Source organism: Pipistrellus kuhlii, unplaced genomic scaffold, assembly GCF_014108245.1.
Source record: "Pipistrellus kuhlii isolate mPipKuh1 unplaced genomic scaffold, mPipKuh1.p scaffold_m20_p_2, whole genome shotgun sequence".
NCBI lineage: Eukaryota > Metazoa > Chordata > Mammalia > Chiroptera > Vespertilionidae > Pipistrellus > Pipistrellus kuhlii.
Window position 1 is genome coordinate 26823816 of NW_023425515.1, and position 23015 is coordinate 26846830.

At 37.8% G+C, this 23015-nt stretch overlaps 1 protein-coding gene across 10 annotated transcripts in view; it reads right to left on the reverse strand.

Moving 5' to 3' along the window:
• TNIK (TRAF2 and NCK interacting kinase) overlaps positions 1-23015 on the reverse strand; it is a 340325-nt gene that overhangs the window by 109768 nt on the left and 207542 nt on the right. For all 10 annotated transcript variants that reach the window (XR_006742037.1, XM_036448484.2, XM_036448486.2 and 7 more), the window contains exons 5-7: positions 12907-13017; positions 9257-9347; positions 7224-7354 (exon numbers count right to left, since the gene is read on the reverse strand). Coding sequence is in view for 9 of the 10 variants with exons in the window: in XM_036448484.2 (XP_036304377.1) it covers positions 7224-7354; positions 9257-9347; positions 12907-13017 (333 nt within the window). In the remaining variant the exon portion in view is untranslated. The remainder of the gene's footprint in view (positions 1-7223; positions 7355-9256; positions 9348-12906; positions 13018-23015) is intronic.

Below are 23015 nucleotides of genomic sequence, written 5' to 3' on the forward strand. Positions count from 1 at the left end.
TCTACTATTAGGTGAGACTGCCTATGCCTGTTCAATTTAATCTTCTCTAATTTCCCTCTATTTGGTTGTAGCAGATACTGTTTGTTGGCTAACCCAACAGACATTTTCAACCCCCATTTCCTTTGCGACCTTCATTTATGAGTGTAGGAAATCTAAGTGTGTCTGTCCAGACTTCCCTACAGTTAAGGATGACAATTAAGAATGTGACATAGCTGTGGCCAATGAGACACAGGCAAACATCTTCTGGGAGCTTCTGAGAAAGCTTTTGCTTTTCCTGAAATAAGTGACAAATACAGTCAATGTCTTGACAATTCTTCCCTACTTCTTCGTGCCTTGAAGAAAAGCATGCTCTTCTTGCAAACATGTGGTAGTAAGTCAACAAACAAAGCACAGAAAGGTAGCAGCCTGGGTTCTAAAGACATCAATGAGGCCCCACACCAACTCTGAACTGCCTGCCTTAAAAATTCTGAAATGTAAGTAAGTACAGCCCAAAGCATTCCTTACTGATAATATGCACATGGTAATGATTTGAAGAAGCACATTTTGACTGTAGGGAAATGGAAAGAGGGCCCAGTTGTTAGGTGAGCTTGGATTTATCCCATGGGAAGCAGAAAGGGTCCATGAAAAGAGATGCTGCCTTTATTCAGTTCACAACATCTCAGATCCCCTCTAAGGTGGCTTTCCCCAAGCCCCCAAACAACTCCTTCAAACCAAAGGCCATACCATCCCAACTCCAGAGCATCCTGTGTCACATGACCAGGCCAGACACAGCTTCTTCCTTAAGCCCTTATTTGATGGCATCATTAGGATCTTCCCCCCTCCCCCCCTGGGGTTCTCTTGTTTTACAAAAAGAACATTTATATTCCTTGTCATATATATATATATATATATATATATATATATATATATGTGTGTGTGTGTGTGTGTGTGTGTGTGTGTGTGTGTGTATCCAGAGCTGCTTGTAAGCTATGCTTAACTGCCCATGCTAGAGAGCAATAAATGAATAAATGTCCTTCATGGGCCTTGTTCAAGCCTTTGGGTGCATTAGCAAGTCCCCAAGACACTTCAGAACTTAAATACTCCAATTACAACTGGCAAGACAGATCACAGGAGACGAGAAAGGGAAGAGGGAGGAACAAGATGAGGAGAAATCTGAGAGAGATAAGTTTCCTTCATGGCCATGGTGTGACTCATTTTGGCAGGAGCTCGGTAATTCATTATTTCAGAGGTACAGTGCCGCCTGCTCTGTGGCATGATTAATAGCCCAGTCTTGTGAGCATTACAAACAAAACAGAGACAAATTCTAGTGCCTCTGAGGAGGCGGAGGCAAGCACAATACTTCCGGCGGGTGGGGGGCCATCTGGCATGCAGGCAACTGGAGCACGAGATAGCAGGCCTTGGGGGTTGGGCTGCCCAACATGTGTAGAAAAGAATACTTTCAGATGGCCGAACCAAGCACACCAAAAAGAGGCAATGTGGCACAGGCAAAGAGCCCAGCATGCCCTGAGAAGCAGAGAGAGCCCACGCTGGACAGCCTAGATTGGTGACTTGGGCAAGCCACCACTTAATTCCTCTGTGCCCATTTCCACACTAGTAATGTGAAGAGAACACTAACACAATGCTGTGCACATAGTGGGTAATTAAAAAATACTGGTGCAGACAGACCCTGAGGACTAGTTATCTGTGACTGGCAGTTCAATCAAAACACCTGAGTTAGGCAAAATGGCAATGGTGCTGGCTGGGCACACTATACATCTCTTACTTTAGTGATCTAAAGAAAAGCAAGGCCAGACTGGCCAGCATGGCTCAGTGGTTGAACACTGATCCATGAACCAGGAGGTCATAGTTCAATTCCCTGTCAGAACACATGCTCAGGTTGTGGGCTTGATCCCCAGTGTGGGACATTTAAGAGGCAGCCAAGCAACAATTCTTTCTCATTATTGATATTATCTCTTTCCCTTTCCCTTCCTCTCTCCGAAATCAATAAAAATATATAAAAAAATAAACAAATAAAAGCAAGGCCAGTTTGTGTGCATATGAGGGGTACAGGAGAGAAAGATCTATACTAATAATAGACGAATATGCAAATCGTCCAGGATGCTGTCACAGTAATGACCAAACAGCAGGCTGGCAGGGTGGTTAGTGAGGGAAGCCCAAATGACTGAATAGCAGGCTTCATGGGGCAACCAGGCTGGCAGGGGACCAGTTGTGGGTGACCAAGCCAGCAGGGGGGGGGCAGTTGGGGGTGACCAGGCTGGCAGAGGCAGTTAGGGGTGATCAGGCAGGTAGGCAGGTGAGCAGTTAGGAGCCAGTGGCCCTGGGATGTCCAACTGCCAGTTTAGGCCTGATCCCAGATTGTAGAGGGTGCAGGCTGGGCTGAGGAACCCCCCGCCTCCATGCATGAATTTCGTGCACTAGGCCTTTAGTATAAAAAAAATATTTTAAGTTCTCCACCTACAAGTCATAGAGCAATGGACTGGAGAAAAATAAGACGCCATTATGTGTACTATACTATGAGTTGCCCTTTGCACTGAACATGCTATCTTGAGATCTGCCCAGCTTCAATATGGACACTGCCTTTTTGCTTAAATGGTTCCATCGTATTCCACTGGATAGATGTGCTAGTCTATTCAACCAGTTCCCTTCTAATGGGCTTTTGGCTGCCGAGAAGTTTCTTTAGTGAGTGGTTGTGTTAAAGCAGTAAGTATACGGCTATAAATTACTTGACAAATCCCATCCAACCCAATGAAATTCAAATTGAAAAAGTAACAATTTAAACAGCCTAGGATTTTTGCAGTTTTATTAATTTCAAATCTCTTGAATGCTTATTATGAAATGAGAAAGCTTTCATTATTGCCCCACACACTTATCAGGGAAATGAAACCTTTCCTTTTGCTTGAAGTGTTTTGACAGAATTTCTGAAAACAAGAAAGGAGGGCCTCTGGGGGAAAGTGAGCACACCAGGCAATGAGATTCTGGTGCTCCTCCTCCGAGAGGGGCTATTTTCAGGCAGTACTTACTGAGCCCGGGAGAAATCAGACAAAACCAGGCTGCCATAAAAAGCATGAGCCCTTTAAACTACTTTCCTACATAGGCCCATATTTTAATGAATTATTGTAGGTTTTTAGAAAAAATGATAGCAGTCTTTAAAGATATCTTAGACAAATCAAAGAATCCTATATAATTAAAGCCTTATATGCAAATCGACCTAACGGAGAAACTACCAGTGGAACCACGGGTCGCTATGATGCACACTGACCACTAGGGGGCAGATGCTCAATGCAGGAGCTGCCCCCAGCCTGCAGGCCCCAGACCAGCATGGGGGGCCCTCCTGATTGCCCCACCGGTCACCCCACAAATGAGCCCTGATCACTGGCCAGGCCTAGGGACCCTAGTACATAATTTCATGCACCAGGCCTCTAGTACATATTAATAAACCATAAAATATTATAAGTCAAATAATAATAAAACCAAACTACACTCTTCTCTTTTGCATTCTACCTTTATTTTTGTAAATTTGTCTTTATTGTTTAAAGTATTACAGATTTCCTGCTTTTTCCCCCATTGATGCCCTCTACCGAGCACCCACCCCTTCTAGACCTTCATAACCCCATTGTTTGTGTCCATGGGTTATGTATGTATGCATACAAGTCCTTTGATTGACCTCTTTCCCACCCACCCATCCACCCCCACCTGCCCTCTGAGGTTTGACAGTCTGCTCCATGCTTCTGTGTCTCTGGATCTATTTTGTTTATCACTTTATTTTTTTCTTTAAATTCCATATATGTGTGAGATTATGTGATCTTATTTTTCACTTAATGGCTAATTTTGCTGAGCATAATACTCTCCGGGTTCCTCCAAGACATACTTCTTTTTTACTGCTGCATAGTATTCCACAGCTTTTTAATCCACTCATCTACTTATGTTCTGCCTGTATTTTAAAGGAAGGGTTTTGTGGTAGGGAATCTAACCAAGCCGAGTGGCTTTCAAGCCCTCTTTTATTCTAAAAATGCCCCCTAGGTTGAAAGTATCTATAGTCCATGAGGACCCAAAGCAATAACATCCCTTTCTGAGGCTGGGATATACAGCTTGGCTAATTGGGCTACCACAAGCACACAGTACCAAACCCTTGAACTTTGATGAGCCTACAAGTGAACTTTCTAGTCAAACACCCCACATACCAATACAAGTTGACTAATTCTTTACACACAGTGGATATTCATTGGGTGAAGGAACAAATGGTTTTAAAGGTCAAAGGATTGTCCAGTTGTCTCCTGGTGATAAACCATATTCCTAAGAATAGTGAACAGAAGGAAGGATAAGATCTGGTGCCAAAAAAGATGTAGAAAAATTACTTAGAGATAGCTTTCCTCTCTGGTCCACGATAAAATTGTGAACTGGTTGAAATGCATCTTCTAAGAGCCCCCAAACCTTCCTTTCTGCCCCATCTTCCTTATTGTCACTCTTTTGTCCAGTTTCTTCTTGTACCCATGACAAGTGACCACTGAAGTTTACAGTCTTGCCATGACTTCCTCCTCTGTGCAGCTTACACTCATGACAATACTGACAGAGAAACTTATACAAGGTCTAAATGGCTGATACAGTTGAATCTTGTCTTTCATTAGGATTCTTAATTTTTAATAAAAGACACAGAAATGCACCTCCACTTCTTTACTGTCTCAGGATACTTGTACAGTCACATGAACCTTCCAGTTCCTCTGAAGTCGCCATGGGCAGCATGACGTGCCCTGGGGTTACTCATGCATGGCTTTGTCTACACTGAGAGTTATTGTATAGGCTCCAAAATGCTCACTGGTCCCAAATTACAGTCCTTAGCCATAATCTGAGGGAAGAGGACCAGGATACCAGTTTAATTCCAAGATTTGGCTTGGCCGGAAGGAAGTCCTCTTCTACTCATTCTTACTGAGAGCAACTAAATCATAGGAATCTATTTTACATCACGAGACAAAAGTTCACATACACGATAGCCAGTCATAACACAGCCAGCTAAGCTAAGGGTAGAGGTTTGAGACATTCTGAATCTCCATGTTACATTATAAAGTAGTCTAAAATATCTGTGGCCCAAATGTAGACTAATCAGTACTTGTTTAGTATGACTATAGTTTGAAGATTTGCTTATAGCCAATTATGATACACATATCTGGTCTGGGATATATATTTTGTAGTGGCTCTTCTAAATGGATCCACAAATTAATTTATTTAAATGTGTTTACCATGAGCAGTTTAAATAAACAACATTTATTTTGGCAGGAGATTAATTTTTAACTTGGCTGCTGCTTCCAGACAGATTATTGTCAGGTTATGACAGTGAACTAACCTTGGAAGAAGGAGGGATTTACAGGGGATTATTTTGTTTTCAGACCTTTGAGCTTGCATTTCTCCAAAGAGGCTGATAATTTTGTCAATGCTCAGGGACATTGAGTCCCAAAAACACTGCAATGTTTGCATCTTTCTGACCTGCTTTCAATAATAACCCCACATCTAGAGAACTGAAAATGTTCCTTAAAAATGAATTTTTTTCCCCACATATACTCTTTAGAGGCTGTTTTGTTGGTAAACTAGAGATTTATAGAGAACATCTTCCAGGAGCAGGGTAATACAGGGTGGGACACAAGTAGGCTCACAGTTGTGAGTACACAAAACCCAGAGTTTATTCTAGTATTATTATTTCTTAACTATTATATTGTTTTCCATATAAACAACTGTAAAACTACTTTTGCTCCACCCTGGATATTGGGAAGAACTCTGAACAGAGCATTAGGGATCTGGGTTCAAGTCCCAACTCTAAGAAGATCACTAACTGAGTGTGCACTTGCAAATGCCTTGGCCTAAGTTTCTCATTTGTAAGATGAGGATATTTCAAGATGATCACTACAATTCTTTGGCAAAAAGTGCACACATCATGAAACCAGCCTAGGTTTTGCCCAAGGTTGTCCTGGGATCTGCACAAAGATGACAGATCATAGTCAGCATTTAGAGCCAAACTTTCATCTCATGAATATCCCTTATTCCTTATAAAACCATACATTGTATAGGGAACACAGTTATATATGTAGTGACTAGATAAGCTATTTTCAGAATATTTGCTCACTACTAATTAAGTTATTACTGAGAGACTATTATTTACCAGGCCCTGTATACGGCATGTTTACAAAGATTATCTCACATAAACAACATGGCAACTCCAGGTAGATATCATCACCCCCATTTTATGGATCAGGAAACAAGCTCAAAGAAGTTGTTCTACTAGCCTTAAGTGGCATCACTAGAAAGTGGCTGAAATGGGATGGAAACTATGCAGTCTTAGTTCAAAATTACTTTCTTTGAATTCCTTATAAATTACCCTTTATGGTGGCAACCAAGATCTACTGTACAGTCTAAAAGCTCACAGTGCCTCTATCCCATTTGACCCCAATTTTAATGTCTCCACTTTCAAGCATAATTCATGACAACAATGTTACCTGACATTGCAGCTCTTAATGGACTAGGAACCCAAAATTATTTTTTATTACTGGCTAGCAGAATAGAAAAAAGGAGGGTTTCTTGGAGAAAGGGACAACTTTCACCTCTCCATTTAAACATTGCTTGGAATTTATTAACAAATTACCAGTTTATGATACAAAATTACAAGCCACAAATCAAATTTCTACGAAACACCACCACAGGCTACATAAATGCTGTAAAGTAGCTATCAACATTCCATTTGGTTCTCTCTCTTACTGAAAAACAAACAAACAAAAAACATACAAAAAAACTCCAGTAATTAAGCTTGAAGTAAAGTGGAATAAGTAAGTCTGATTATTTTAATCAGAGAAAGATGATCCAAGACAACAGATTCATATCTTGGTTTCTTTTAACATAAAACATTACCTGTACATATACTTTGCAAAACATCTAAACTATAAGCAAAACAGAAATATGTGCCCTAATTAGATGTGAGAGTAAATTCATGAGGATATAGAAAATGGTTTAAACTTTTTTCTTTTCTTTTTTTCCCTTTTACAAATAGGTATCAGATATGATGGGTGGCTTCATTAAAAAGATTCTCACTAGAATGTCTTATCATTTAAAATTCAAATAATGTTTTTGTTATTTTGCTCTCCCTTTGTATTACATAAAGCCATGTGAAAATTCTCTAAAAGATTCAAGGGTGATATTTTGGGCAGCATTTTGAAACATAATGAAGAAGTAAGAAGCCATACCTTGAAATCATACGTGGCATCCGGGTTTTCGTCGCAGGCGATAACTTCCGGTGCCATCCAGTAGGGAGTACCGATGAAGGTATTCCTCCTGCCCACTGTTCGATCCAGCTGGGCACTGACTCCAAAGTCCACTATTTAAGAGAAGGCAAAATGAATCAAGTTTACAGTTGTTATAGGATGCTAAAATAAATATGCACCTTTGTTAAGATATACATAACATAAAACTTAACCATTTTAAAGTGTTATAGTTCTGTGACATTAAGTACATCACATTGTTGTGCAACCATCACTGGCATTCAATTCCAGAACTTTTTCCTCTTCCCCAGCTGAAACTCTGTAGCCATTAAACAATAACTAGCCCCTCTCCCCTCCTCCCAGCCCTTGGTAAACCCCATTCTACTTGCTGTCTCTATGAATCTGACTACTACAAGTACCTCATCTAAATGGAATCACATAATATTTGTCTTTTTGTGACTGGCTTACATCTCTTAGCATAACGGTTTTCAAGATTAATCCATGTTGCAGCATGTGTCTTTTTTTTTTAGGGCTGGGGGAGGGAAATGGGAAGGGTAAGGGAAAGGTGTGGGATACTCCCGGGAAATGTTCTTCCTTTTGAAAGCTGAATAATATTGTATTGTATGCAGGTACCACATTTTGTTTTTCCATTCATTTGTTAATGGACACTTGTGTTGCTTCTTCCTTTTTGCTATTGTGAATGTGTATTTTTAAATTGCATGTATAAATGGATGAAGTGAACCAAGAACAAAATCATGAAGTGTTATATGTGTTTATACCAAGGCTTCCTAGGGACCAAAAATAGCTGTTAAATAAAAAGCAAACTTGGTTGCCACCATAAAGGGTAATATTTAAGGGATTCAAAGAAAGTGATTATGAACTAAGTTTCCGGAGTCAGACTGCATAGTTTCCACCCCATTTCAGCCACTTACTAGTGATGTGACTTAAGGCTAGTAGATCAACCTCTTTGCGCTTGTTTCCTGATCCATAAAATGAGGGTGATATCTACATAGAGTTGCTATGATGTTTATCTGAGATAATCTTTGTAAATGTGCCATATACAGGGCCTGGGGTATTATAGTATCTCAGTAATAACTTAATTAGTGGTGAGCAAATATTCTGAGAATAGTTTATCTAGTCACTACACATATAACTGCGTTCCCTATATAATGTATGCTTTGGTTTTACAAGAAATATTCATAAGATGAAAGTTTGGCTCTAAATGCTAAATATGATATTTATATATTATAACCAAAAAAGGTAAGAACAAATGTTTGGGATATAAACATGGGAGATATTTAAATCTCTGAAAATAACCAATTATACTGATAGTGATTCTTTTCTAGGAGACAAATTTGAGATATCTGTCAATTTATACTCTTATTCATAGACATCAAGCATGTGGGGATTCTGTTTGTTTATAGTTTAGATAGCCATATCTGAACAATCTCAGATTTGTTAAGGGAAGGGCTCTAACGGATAGCACCAGAGAAAAGGATTCCCTCATGGACAACTCTGGCAGATGGAACTGGGATAATTGGTATGCATGCCAAGTAGAATATTGAGCATCCATTTTGCACAGGTAATAATGAAATCGATGTAAATTTAACCTAAAACATATGGGAATACAGCAGGAATTCATTATTTTAAACATGTCTAACTGTGGATATTTTTAATAAAAAATGGGTCACCATTGTTCTGTTATAGCAATAATGTAAGATATAGAAAAAAACATTTCAAGGTCACTCACTTATCATTTAAAGGGTCTTTGCTTTAAAAAAATCAAATTTTCTATACATTAATTAAGCACATGGTTCTGTTTAGCACAGACCAAGTCACTCCTCAAAGAGCTTTTAGAAAATATTTTCCTCTCTATTCTTAGCCCAATGACCTCCAAATCCACAGTGATAAATTTATATTCATTACAAAAAAACCCCCACAAAAACACAAAAAAGTCAGCTGTCGAAATAATCTTATCAATTCCTGCAATTCCTAGGCTCACTGGATTCTGTTCTTACCTAGTTTAACTTCTGCATTTTCAGTCAGCAAGACATTTTGCCCTTTAATATCTCGATGAATCACTTTATGCTGGTGCAGGTGACTCAGCCCCTGGAGTGAAGGAGAGTTGAAAAGGATGAATAGGAACATAAGCCAAGATGCAAATAAACTATTTCAGATGTTAATGATCCAAAAAAGTAGTAGACTCACCCAGAGATACTTTCATTATTATACTCATATCTTTCATGTACTCACAGCACTATACTTAGCCATAGGCAATGGATCAATATAAACTGAACTATAGAAGTGGCCTTTGCTATGCATGGTGCTGTGCTAAGGGAAATGCTTTCATACCTACTTTGACCTCAGGAACCACCTAAGAGATGATGTGGGCCAGCATACATGAGTTCAGCTAATACCCTGTTTCCCCAAAAATAAGACAGTATCTTATATTAATTTTTTCTCCCAAAGTTGCACTAGGTCTTATTTTCAGGGAATGTCTTATCTTTCCATGTGCTAGGTCTTATTTTCGGAGGATGTCTTATTTTCAGGGAAACACGGTAGTACCGTGAAAAGTGAGGACTGCCTGTCTTTGCCAGTTTGTGATGGGAACACCTATAAAGTCTACATACAAAAAACTAAACTGATTCAACTAAATCCTCCACTTTTGGGGGCAATGTTTGAGTTACTTCCTATTAGAAGTAAAAGTTACTTCCAAAGTAAAAGTTACTTCCTATTACACAGATTTAATTAAGCACAATAAAATATTTCTCAGAACAGCCAAGACATTTCCCATTGGCTTTAGCCAACATGGCCCACATTAAAAAGGAAAGCAACAATTTCTGTTTCCTTTGTTGGCATTTATCACTGCCATTTGAGTGCTTTATGACATGTGTGACTTTGTGTTCATTATATGAAATTATTATTCAGTGACACCCAAAACCGATCATATTTCAGGTATCCATGAATTACTCTGATTTTGGCTTCTTTGGAGTGTTAGTTCTAAAACCTACAGATGTGCTCTAAATGTGTTTTGTTTTGCTTTTCATAAAAAAGTATAATCTAAGAGATTCTAAAATTGGAATCTTGAAGCAAATTTTGTTATGCTAACACTTGATAATTCAAAGTATTTTGTACACCTAACTATTGCCTTTTATTAGTTATGATTTTCTGTACTTTTTTTTTTTTTGCCATAACAACATAATCATGATACGAAAGATGAGGTTCACACAAAAAGAAAAACAAACAAACAAACAAACAAACACACTATATGTCTAAATTCCCTTGTTGAAAAAATTCAGCATGAGAATATGGGTGACCAAAAAGGTCCATATGTATGTTTAGTAATATCAATAAATATAAACCATGCAACAGGACAGTTGCACTGGTTTGGGCCTTTAAAAATTACCTTTAGTATCAAGTTAGTTTGGCTCAAGGTAGGCATCAAGCAGATTAAAATGTATGGTTTTAATAGCATAGTACCACCCCACGAATCCTTAAAATTCCATTCCTTGCAAAATGGTTGGAAGCATGTACCAGAGCACATGAGTGAGCCAAAGGGTCATATAATGCAAGGAGGGTCATTTCTGAAACTCCTTATGATCAAATGTTCCTTCCAACGAGTCATCTTATCTCAAATGCCAGCATCATTTGGGAGAATGATTGCATTGGAAGAAGGAAGAAAATAGTGGTTTTCAAGCATTTTTAAACTAGGTATCAAGAGATACTCATGGGATGAAACCTCCCTTCTGCTTTCTGATTTCCTCTGAAGATCATAGGACTGAGCCCTACAGGGTTACTAGTACAGAAAAAAGGTGTATTACACAGAACCCACCCTGAAGACCCAATAGATGCTTGGTGGTCTGGATGACTAAACATCCATCGTGCTTTCTCTGAATGAGTAAAATGTTAAGTCAGAAATTCAAATTAAGTTTACAAGATGACACATCAATACTTGGAAATAAATGTCAAAGTTGAAGAGCAGCAGTTATACTTCCTTGTTTCTCCTCAAATTTTGTTTTGCGTTCTGTTTGAGAAATATGTTTGTCTCCTGCAAAGCCATGGTGATATTATCCTGTATTTTCTCTTAGGAGTTTTTTTTTTTGTGTGTGTTTTTATTTTTTATCATTCACATTTATGTCTATAATCCAGCTCGAATTAATTTTTTAATATGGAATAAGTAAGTGTCCAAGCTTCATGTCCTCACATGGATATTCGATTGAACTTAATGACTGATAAGGGCACGCTTTCCCTAGGCACTGAAGCAGTTCCTTCGACATAACTTAGGTGACTGTGAAGCAGGTCTGCCCCTGGGCTCTTGATTCTGTTTCCTTGGCCATTCAGCTATTCTTGTGACAATACTACTCTGTTCTAATAACTTGGCAGCTTTATAAGTCCCAATAACTAGCAGCATACTAGCACATCCTCCAGCTTTGTTCTCCAAAAGACTGCCTTGAGTATTCTTAGCCCTTTGCATTTTCATATAACATTTAAAAAATCAGTTAGTCAATAGCCACAGAAATACCTAAAATGATTTTGGTAGGGAGTTCAAAGAAGTCATGATCAAATTGGGGAGAAATAACATTTTTAGAATACTGAGCACCCTAATCTTTGAAATACCTCTATTTACTAAGGTCTTTTTTAATTTCTCTCAATAATATTTTGTAGTTTATGATGTAGAAGTTGTTCACATCTTTCTGTAAATTTATTTCTAAGTATTTGATTTTTATGCCATCATAAATGTAGTAATTTAAAATATTTTATATTTTCTTTTGCCTAAGGTGGTTTGAATTTAATCAATAAACATTATTTTAATGCCCTTCATCCTTCTTAACTTCCATCTATCTATCTATCTATCTATCTATCTATCTATCTATCCATCCATCTGTGCATCCATTCACAACACATATCTATCTTTCAAAGGTGTATCTTGGACACATTGTAAAAACATTTTTAACTTTTGTTTCCTTAAATTAAGAAGGCAAAGGTTATAAATAGATAATGATTGCCAAGCAGATCTAGTAAGAATACTCAGTGGACATGTAATAGCCTCCATATTAGTAGCAAAAGGTAATTAATCTAATCTGAAGGACCAACTACCTTCTTCTCCTTGAATTGAGCTGGCAAATATGACCATATTGCTCAGACTGCCTGATTGTGGGCAAAACTGGGCAAATAGGCACAGTCTTGTCTAGCTATTTTCATTAATTTAAGTAATTAACACTAAAAGAATTTTATTTAAAAGGGTAAAATCTGATAAACTATGTTCTATGTATGTACTGAAATGCCTAAGTCACACAATCTTTAAATTAGTCATAAACTTCCACAAATAGAAAACTCCAATGAGTGATTAAAATATCTCTAAAACAATCCATTTCCTAAGTGGACACCATCTACAATATATGGACTAAAATCAGATTTCCATTTGGAAACACCACTGGAAATGAATTCCTTGTTAAAAGAACTCACCCAATGCTAACTCAAATGAGAGTGCACATTGCTCATTCAGAATGATACTCACTTCCACTAGAACAGACCACAAGTAAACAACTACCATTGCTATTATCACTGTTAGAATAAAGCTTTAGAAGTTTCCAATATGCTTATAAATTTCAGTGGAAGGTCAGTACAAAGTTCAACACCTCCCATTGCATCCTGTATTGCTACTTACTCGTAAGATCTCCCTGCAGATGTATGCAATCCACTCCTCCTTCAAGGTGTTACCTTTCGTGTTCTTGATCAGGTCAGTGACAGAGCCAGCTCCACAAAACTCCATCACCAACTGGCAAAGGAAGCACACATGCCATTATTATAATTACATGTCTCAGCTTCTACTGGGCTGAGTTATGAAAGCATACAATACTCCAGTTGAATGCTTTGGAATGTCTTTCCTGAAAAGAAAACGTGATCATAAAACAATATATGAAACATAAACATTCATCTTCATTTATTCCCAAAATTATAGGAAGGAAAGATTGTTTTTAGTTTTATAATCTGAAAATGACAGTTTCAAATTGAGAAACATCTCCATATTCTATGTATTTTATAAAATGAGGGCAAGTAGGCAGTTCAGATGTTGTTGAGAATATCAGTGCTTATTTAGCAGTTGAATTCATCCTTCCTACACAAGTAGGGTCATTCTCCTGTCCAAAGGAGCTATGGTGATCTAGGCAATCCCACCTTAGGACAATAAAAGTGCATGCTATTTCTTTTATTGGCTTGTAAATGGCATTGTAAGTTGTCAGAGTGAGGACTATCTGTTTTTCATTAAACTCAGCAGTTGTTCCCAGGAGGCTGGACACATCAAATAAATTAAATAAACAATAAGCTCTAATTTATCACATTTTAACCAAAATGCTCCAACTTCCCAATAAATATGAATTCATTACAGCACTCAGCAGCTTTATAAAATAGGCAGAAAATAAACACGTCTCTTACTTAACAGATAAGGAGAGACTAGAAGAGAAAAAACTATCTGCTTTTGTATCCATTTTCTTGGATTAGAGAAACATATCCATTTCCATACTTTCTCTTTTTCAAAAGTCTTCAATAAAAAGTCTCCTTACAGGTACTTATACAATTTTGTAATTACATAGTAACAATTCAGAAAAACCACCAATCAATCTTTGACCTGATTCTAGAAACAGAACTGATATGGGGTCATAATGAAATCACATTGATGATTTTAGTTTTGTCTAAATGTACATTCTTAACATCAGCACCATGTCACCAGATCCTAAAAGATACCCCACTAGGCTGCAAAATATTAATATTAAAACTATGTTTCCTTTTTTTTCTGTATGCCTAGTTGAATCTCACAAAAACTCTTGAAACAATGCCTGTTCTAACATGTCATCTTATGACTCCACACAGGGAAGGGATGTCCATGTTCTTCAGAGCTTTTGAAAGGAAATTTGAGAAGTGCCAAGTTAGATCATATTTCAACCCAATAAGAGTTGTAAAGTTTTCATATATGCTAGCCAGGAAGCTATCAAAGGCCAGAAAATCACATTAGAAAGAACTCAGAAGTCAATTTGAAGAAGTTGTTACTGGCTAAACATGCGATAATTTGAATATCAATAAGAATAACTTCAATATCTCAAACACATTGAATATGCTTAACTAAAGGCATTAACCAAGACACTCCTAAAAAAGAATACATCTGGCACTGTTTCAAGAAAATAAGAAACAACTTCTAATTTTGAGGACTGGTAAAGATGTAAAAGTTAGGAATTCTACACTGCCTTTCTAGTACAAATTTTACCATGGGTAATCCTATATAATAAAATCTTAATATGCAAATTGACTGGCAAATGACTGGTGGAATGACTGGTTGCTATGGTGCATACTGACCACCAGGGGGCAGATGCTCAATGCAGGAGCTATCTCCAGCCTGCAGGCCCCAGGCCAGCCAAGGCGAGTGCCATTGGGGGCCCCCAATTATACTGCCAGTCTTCCTGTAGATTGGCCCTGATCTCTGGCCAGGCCTAGTAACCCTATCTATGGATGAATTTCATGCACCAGGCCTCTAGTTAAATAATAAAAGAGATAAAGCTTGTATTCATAAAAATCAGGTATTTCATCTAATAAATGAAGAAAACAAGTAGAACATCACTATTACACAACCTCTAATAAGCTAATGGACTTAGGAGCTGATCATCAATGGCTGCTAACATAAAAAAATAAGAAATAACCAGCTCTGACTTGCCTTTTGATTAGAATAATATATCACCCAAGAATAGTCTTGTCTAAACCAAAACCAAACCAACCAACAAAACAAACAAATCCCCCAAAACTGAATCTGATGAAGCTTCTAATTCCAACTACCAATTTACAGGAAATTCAGAGGACTGAGAAACATATTACATACTGGGGACACAATCATCAAAACCTAGAATAGCAAACTCCATAGGGAAAATGACCCATTTATTCAACAAATAAATTGCAGGAAGGGAAAGAAAAGGATGGAGGGGAAATCTATAAATTAAAAAATATCTCAAAAGATACCAATGGGTGCAACTTACTTAGATACTACTAACTTTTTAAAAGTTATTAAATTTTTTAGACAATCTACAGATTAGATATTAGAAATATGGTTAATAATTTTGTAAGTGTGACAATGGTACTGGGTTTATGTTAAAAAAAAGTTCTTACTTTTAGAGAAACATTCTACAGATAAAATGATACAATATGATGACAGTCTTTTCTATAAATAATACTAAGACAATTGGATATACACATACAAAAGAATAATGTTGAACCCCTAACTCACACAACATAAAAAAAATCTCAAAATGGATCAAAGACCTAAATATAAGAGCTAATACTATAAAACTCTTAGAAAGAACATAGGGATAAATCTTCATGACCCTGGATTTGGCAATAGTTTCTTAGTGATGACAACAAAGACACAAACAACACAAAATATAGATAATTTGGATTTCATCAAAATTAAAAACTTAGTGCATCAAACGACACTATCAAAAGAATGAAAAGTCAGCCTACAGAATAAAAAAACATTTGCAAATCATATCTAATAAGGTCAAGTATCTAGATCTATAAATAACTTACAACTCAACAAGAAAAATATCACAATTTTATTTTGTTACTATTATTTTTAAAATATATTTTTATTGATTTCAGTGAGGAAGGAGAGGTAGAAAGAGGGAGAGAGAGATAGGAATATTAATTATGAGATAGAATCATTGACCAGCTGCCTCCTGCATGCCACACCCTGGAAAAAGAGACCACAGGGTGCCCTGGCCAGGAAGCTGTGACTTCTTAGTTCATAGGTTGATGCTCAAACACTGATTCACACTGGCCAGGCAACAATACAATTTTTAAATGGGTAAAAGGCTCGAATAGACATTTCTGCAAAGAAGATACATAAATGACTAACAATCACATGAAAAGGTGTTCAACATTAATAGTTATTAGGAAAATGCAAGTTAGAACTATACAATGACATACCACTTCACATTAGAATAGCTGTACTTAAAAAAAAAAAAAGTAGAATATAACAAGTGATGGCAAGGATCTTGAAAAACTATATATAAGCTTCATAAACTGTTGGAGAAAATTTAAAGTGGTACAGTCACAGCACAGTTTGATGATTCTTCAATAAATTAAACATAGAATTACCATACGATCTAGCAATTCTACTTTCAGCTATATGCCCAAAAGAATTGAAAACAGCTGTTTTGGATTTCATCAAATAATGTTCAAAGCTGCACTATTCACAACAGACCAAAGGTGAAAATACCAAAATGTGCATCATCAGGTGAGTAAACTAAATGTGGTATATTCATACAAGAGAATATTATTCAGCTATGAAAACAAATGAAATTCTAATGCATGACACAACACATATGAATCTTGAAAACATTATTAAATAAAGACAGACCAAAACAGGCTATATATTGCACAAATCCATTTATACGAAATGTCTAGAATAAACAAATCTATTGAGGCAGAAAGCAGATTACTTGTTGTTGCCAGTCACTAGAGGGAAGAAAGGGAGTTCCCACTTAATGGGTACAGTTTCCTTGATGATGACAAAAGTTCTGGAACTACGTAGAGGTGATGGTTGCACAACATTGTGTACTTAATGCTACTGAGTTATACATTTTAAGATGGTTAAGGGTGAATTTTATGCTGTGTGTATTTTACCAGAATTTTAAAAAAAGATATACTGAGAAGATCTGTTTCAAAATAATAGTAGAAAGGAGGAAGATGGGGCAAGATTGGCCTTGATGAATGGTTATTGGGGTTACTTTTGGGCACATGGGTGTACATTATACTGTTCTGAATACTTTTGTGTATTTTAAGGGTTCTTCACAAAGTTTTTAGAAATCCCATTATGCAGCATACCATGGTTGAATGGCAACATGACGGACCCAAGCGAAGTCCTTGGGTAGAAAGAAAAGAATATATTTTCTCAAGTGAGCAAAACATATGTTTGTGCCTCTTTTCCAAATCCCATTTTGAAAAACACAGTGACCAGACCTCCTGTGATGCATCCATTTCTCCTGTATCAGCTGGAGAGAATGTCCTACCACTGAGCTCTTTAGGCCATGTAATTACAGTTCCCAAGGAAAGCAGGGGAACGCCAGTGACTCCAGTCCCTTAAAATTAGATTGGACCAAATACTTTCAAATATTCTGTAGGAAACAATCCTGCTGTAGCCTGGCACTAATGTTAGCGATTTCTATAATTTGCTTTTCATTCAGCTCCAGCTGAAGGCTGCTAAATTCTTTTCATCTCACCATGGGACAAAATGATTGTTAAATTATGTAATGGGATTTTTTTTTTTTAAGAAAGAAACCAGCATTTGCTAGCAATCAGTTCCTATAGCCACACAGCAACACTGATAATTATTGCCACCACACAGCGGGGACTCTCCCTCACCACCAGTAACCTCCGCACATTAATAAAGAGACACAGGACTCAACATGCTGAGCCTAGCAGCAGTAAGTCAATAACTTCATATGTCACAAGCAAGAAATAATGGATCATTAATATTCTTCCTAAAAGAAAGTTCTCAAACAGTTGACACCAGAGTAACAATACTAGCTTACATTTGCTGAGAATCTACCTACCGTATGCTAGGTACTGGGCTAAGCGATGGTCACCTATTATTTCAGTAATTCTCCTCCTCAGTTTCCTTTTCATGATTTACTTGGAAATAAAGCTTAGGTATGGTCCGCAGACTTATCTGTATACTCATTAAATAACCAGAGCAGGGTTGAAAGCATGGTGCTCTCTCAAGTACAGCTACTAACCTTAGGCATGTTCTCTAACCAATCTGGGCTCAGCACCCTACCACCATCTCTATAAAACATAACATAAAAGCATCAATCTCAATGGTTTGATGTGAACATTAGTTATGTCTGTGAATATAAACTTCCTAGCAACCAGAAATCTTAAATTATATTTGTTATTTTTCTTCCTTTTTGTGGCATTTATATGTATTAAAAAGTTTCCAACTTAGAAGATAGCATTGATAGCTTCCCAAGATCCACTTGCCTTGGATGGTGAAGAAATGACCAAAAGGTGCTTATAAAGCTGGATCTGTGTTTCTAAAGCCTCTATTAATGAAAGAATACCGAGGACACCTGTTGTTTATCAAGCTCGTACCACACAGCAAGAAGACACCGTGGTCCATTCCAAAGCATTGGATCTTTTTTTTTAAATTATATATTTTTATTGATTTCAGAGAGAAAGGGGGGGAGAGAGAGAGAGAGAGAGAGAGAGAGAGAGAGAGAGAGAGAGAGAGAGAGAGAGAGAGAGAAACTTCAAAGATGAGAGAGAATCATTTATTGGCTGCCTCCTCTCCCAGTGTAAGAAGTTCTGGGAATTGAACCGTGACCTCCTGGCTCATAGGTCAATGCTCAACCACTGAGCCACCACGGCCCGGCTGGATCTTTTTATTTAGAAGATTGGGAGGCAGTGGTGGTGGGATCTTAAAATCCTCACTCCACACCACCTACTTTACTGGATCAGAAAATGAAATACACATGTGTGTCACATGGGAAGAGAGAAAGAAGGTTAAGTTGAAGGGGAGGACAGAACTGGGTTCAGGGATGACGGGGTTAGGTTTGGGCCTGGAACAGTGAGATGGGGGAGCATTTAAAGCAGCAGCATAGTGTAATGCAACTCAATTAATAGGGAAAGGGTTGCTTGAATTATTGGGCATGGGTAGTTATTTCTATCTAAATTAAAATGGTTATTTAAAAAAACCACAGTTCTAACACCATTTGTATGGCTGCTTTTCACATATTTTTGTCAGTTGTCTTATATTTTTGAGGAGCAAGATATTTTCTTGTAAAGGTTGTGGGGGAAGGGATGCTTACTGTGCCCTCCTGTGCTTTTCCCTCCAAGACAATATTTAAGGAAAGGGCCTTCGGCCCTAGCTGATCCCAGAAGGAGTTTCAGAAACACTGTCTGAGCCCCTGAGTTCACCTCCTCACCCAGCCTGAGAGATTCTGGATGATTTCTAGGGTCCCTCCAGTATTCACTCACTTGCTAATTAATTTCTTTTAAGTTCCTATAACAAGAAATAAAGATTTAAGCAATTTTAAAACTGGAGGCACTAGCTCAGAATTACCTTGACAGGAACTCATTCCTCCCAAATGCCATCTAGGAGAATAAATGACTGCTAACAGACCCCTTCTCTTTTATAGTAAAAGGAGGGGCAGGAGGCGGGATGAAGAAGAGGAGGGCAAAGGAAGATGAGGGTCTGCCTAAAATGAGAGAAATTTGCACCAAGATATTGAAGAAGCACCCTAAGGAAAGGATAGGAAAGATAAACTTCCAAGAATTCACAACTCTGCAAAGGATCAGCCTATTGACCTTGAAGGTCCAGAAACATCAGCAAGGCATAGGATATTTTTATTATGTGTGGCTGGAAATAGCCACAGAGCTCATGTGCATGATTTATGAAGGTGTAAACAAAACCCAAACTCAGTACTTTGTTAAACAATGAGCTTCATTCACTAAAGGTAGTTTAAGTCTAACAACATAGAATATGTGTATAAAAAAGTACCAAAATTGGTAGGTATACATTTATCATTTCAATCAACTAACATACACATAAAATAACACTGTTGGGAATTTCAAATTTGGAAAAGCAACCTAAACAGCTTTTTGCATTCATTTTTAAACCAGCATGTCTTGGGGTGGGGCAGGGTGTGGAACAACCCAAACTCCTTTGGCTCCTGGATTATATTTTTAGACTTGAAAAGAGAAAGCTTAAACTAGATATTCTAAGTCTCCCAAAGATTAAAAAAAAAAAAAAAAAAAAAAAAAAAAAGAGTACCAAGGATATGAAGTCCCAAATTTGGTCGATAAGTGTTCTGGAGGCTGAACAGATTTGTATCTTAAGAATGATCATGGCATTTTGAATATACTGAGCCAACTGGTATTTTTAGCAACCAGAAGGCAAACCAAAACACAGGTCCCTGGGAATGCTTTCGAGACACCCATATCTAAGGAGATATCCACCTCAGAGTCAGCATGGCAGCATTCAAGGAATGAGGGAAGTTCGCTACTTCATGTGTTTGGTATTTGGTGCCAAATTTGTCAGTAGGCGTACAAGATAGTAGTCTAGAGAATTTTCCTGTTAGGTGAAAATCATTACATGTCCATCTGGGCCACCAACTGAATCATAGAAACTAACTAGAGACTGTAAGAAATTTACAAGTTGGTCTCACAATGTGTTACACTCAAATAGAAGAATTTGAGGTGGGAATGAGGGAGCAAGTTTTTCAGACGAGTTAAAAATAGAAAAAGGGAAAATATGCTGGCCTTAGAGAATTTAGGACTAAGCAACTTGGTTGCTGAGGATTTTGAGAAGCACAATATAGTAAATAAGACCGTAGACTTGGACTCAAAATTAATCTAGAAAATGAAGAGGGTTGTATAGACAGACTATTAGCAGAATAACTTTGGATATCCGTAAGGTCTTCCTTTTAGGTGAAAAGCAGTTTAATTACAGTTCAAATGAAATTCATTAGGATAAAAGAAGAAATCATTTTCACATTCTTGTCACAGAATAACCCATTAATTAAAAAAAAAATGACTCTATAAAAGCTGAACTCAAGTCCAGTGGCAAAGTATTAAATTAAGCATAGTTCTAGATCTGTGTCTGTATCTAAGTAACATAGTTTGTCTCTACTGGTCATGCAGTGGGGCAGCTCTGAGTCTGGGAGACTGTTTATACTCAACCTTCTTGTATTTAGGAAATCCTATATTTACCAAGGTAAGCCTTCTAAAATGTTCTGCTCACCAATAGTAAGATTCAATCACTTCTCCAGGCAAGTGACCTAGCTTTTACACATGAAGGAAAGGCATGTTTTATTATAAAAGTGACGGATACTGATTCAAACAACAGTCCCTCACCCCCCGCCCAGATGAAAGACTCATTTCTGATGCATAGAAAAGAGAAATTTTAATTAGCTGTTCAAAAGACTCAGCAACAGGTGGTTGAATTCTTAATTGTCATATCTGCAACATTTTACATTTAAATCTTAAAACAACCAAAATGTTGGTGGACATGATTTTTGCCAAGCCAAGGTGCTACAGCAACGTAATTCAAACTATTATAGACTTAGTTCCAGGGGCTGTGGCCAACATCACTGCATATTCCAGAAAGTTCCCCTCATTGGGTAGTTGAATGACATCATGTCTTAGTTCATTTCAGTATCTCATTCCCATCTGACCTTGTACAGGGCATGGATGAATAATGCAAATGCATGAAGTTGAGCATGCATGCCAGGCAACAGGGAGCGATGGGGCCCTGGTGTGAACTGGAGTGGCACGTGCCTTCTACTCAACTGCCAAATGGCTCTACCATACTGCTGCTATTGAGGATCTTAGGCCCAATATTTTTAATTTTTTAATTTTAATATTTTTATTTTTTAAAATATGTTTTATTAATTTTTTTTATTTTTATTATTTTTTTTTTTTTACAGAGAGGAAGGGAGAGGGATAGGAAGTTAGAAACATCAATGAGAGAGAATCATCAATCAACTTCCTTCTGCACACTCCCTACAGGGGATGTGCCCACAACCAAGGTACATGCCCTTGACCAGAATTGAACCTGGGACCTCTCAGTCCACAGGCCGATGCTCTATCCACTGAGCCAAACTAGTTTCAGCTTAATTTTTTAAAAAGATCATTTGATTTTTCAAGATCTTTTAAAGGAATAGAGACTTTTGTGTGAAACTACTCATTTTTTTCTAATGTTGGCATATTTGCACAAACATCACCTTATGTAAACCAAGCTAAACATATTTACCTGGACAGCATTTAGCCTCCAGGTTGCCAGTTTAAAGACTCAGACTTAGTCCAAAGTTTCCACTTTTTAAAAAATATATGCTTTTATTGATTTTAGAGAGAGGAAGGGAGAGGGAGAAAAAGATAGACACATCTGTGATGAGAGAGAATCACCGATTGGCTGCCTCCTGCACACCCCCTACTGGGGATCGAGCCTGCAATCTGGGCATGTGCCCTGACCAGGAATTGAACTGTGAGCTCCTGGTTCAGGGGTCAACACTCAACCACTGAGCAACACCAGCCAGGCCCAAAGTTACCACTTTTATAAGGAAGGAAATAAATGCCACAGACCCAAATGCCAGGTTTGAACCCAGGTCCCAGATTCCAGGCAGGGTTCCAGCTACCTGCTAGAAAGTTTGTCCCTAAAATGCATACAGTCTAATGTCTTAGCTCTGCAAGCCGACACTGTTACAATCTAATGAATGACTTACAGAGTCATTTCAATACAACAATCTATTTTACTCGACCATACTACATTTGGAAAGCTAATCAGAAATTTATTTCCTTTTACAACAGAGTCTAGCCCTGTGGTGGCTATCAAAAGAGACAACAAATCACATGCGATTTCATTTTCTAATGTTACAGAAATCAGAAATTATGTTTACTAGACAGACTTTCCCACTCACTCCCGGTGTCTGAATGGCCTGCAGCGGCATGGTGAGCCTCCCATCCCCGAGCGAGCGCAGAGAATGAGCCGGCAGTGCCGTGTATCAGAGCTCGCCTTGTTTCCCAGAGATGGGAATCTTTATTGAAAGAGCTCTCTTTTTTGATTTCCGGATCAGGCCCTAAGCAGTTGATAAGGGAGAATTACTTGGCCATTATCAGAAGCAGTTGTATTTCCACAAAGAGCTGGTACCAAACAAGAGTTTATCTCTACGACAAGACTGATAGAATTCGCACCGATTATAATTCAATCAGACACCTGAAACTGTCCATGTATTGGCT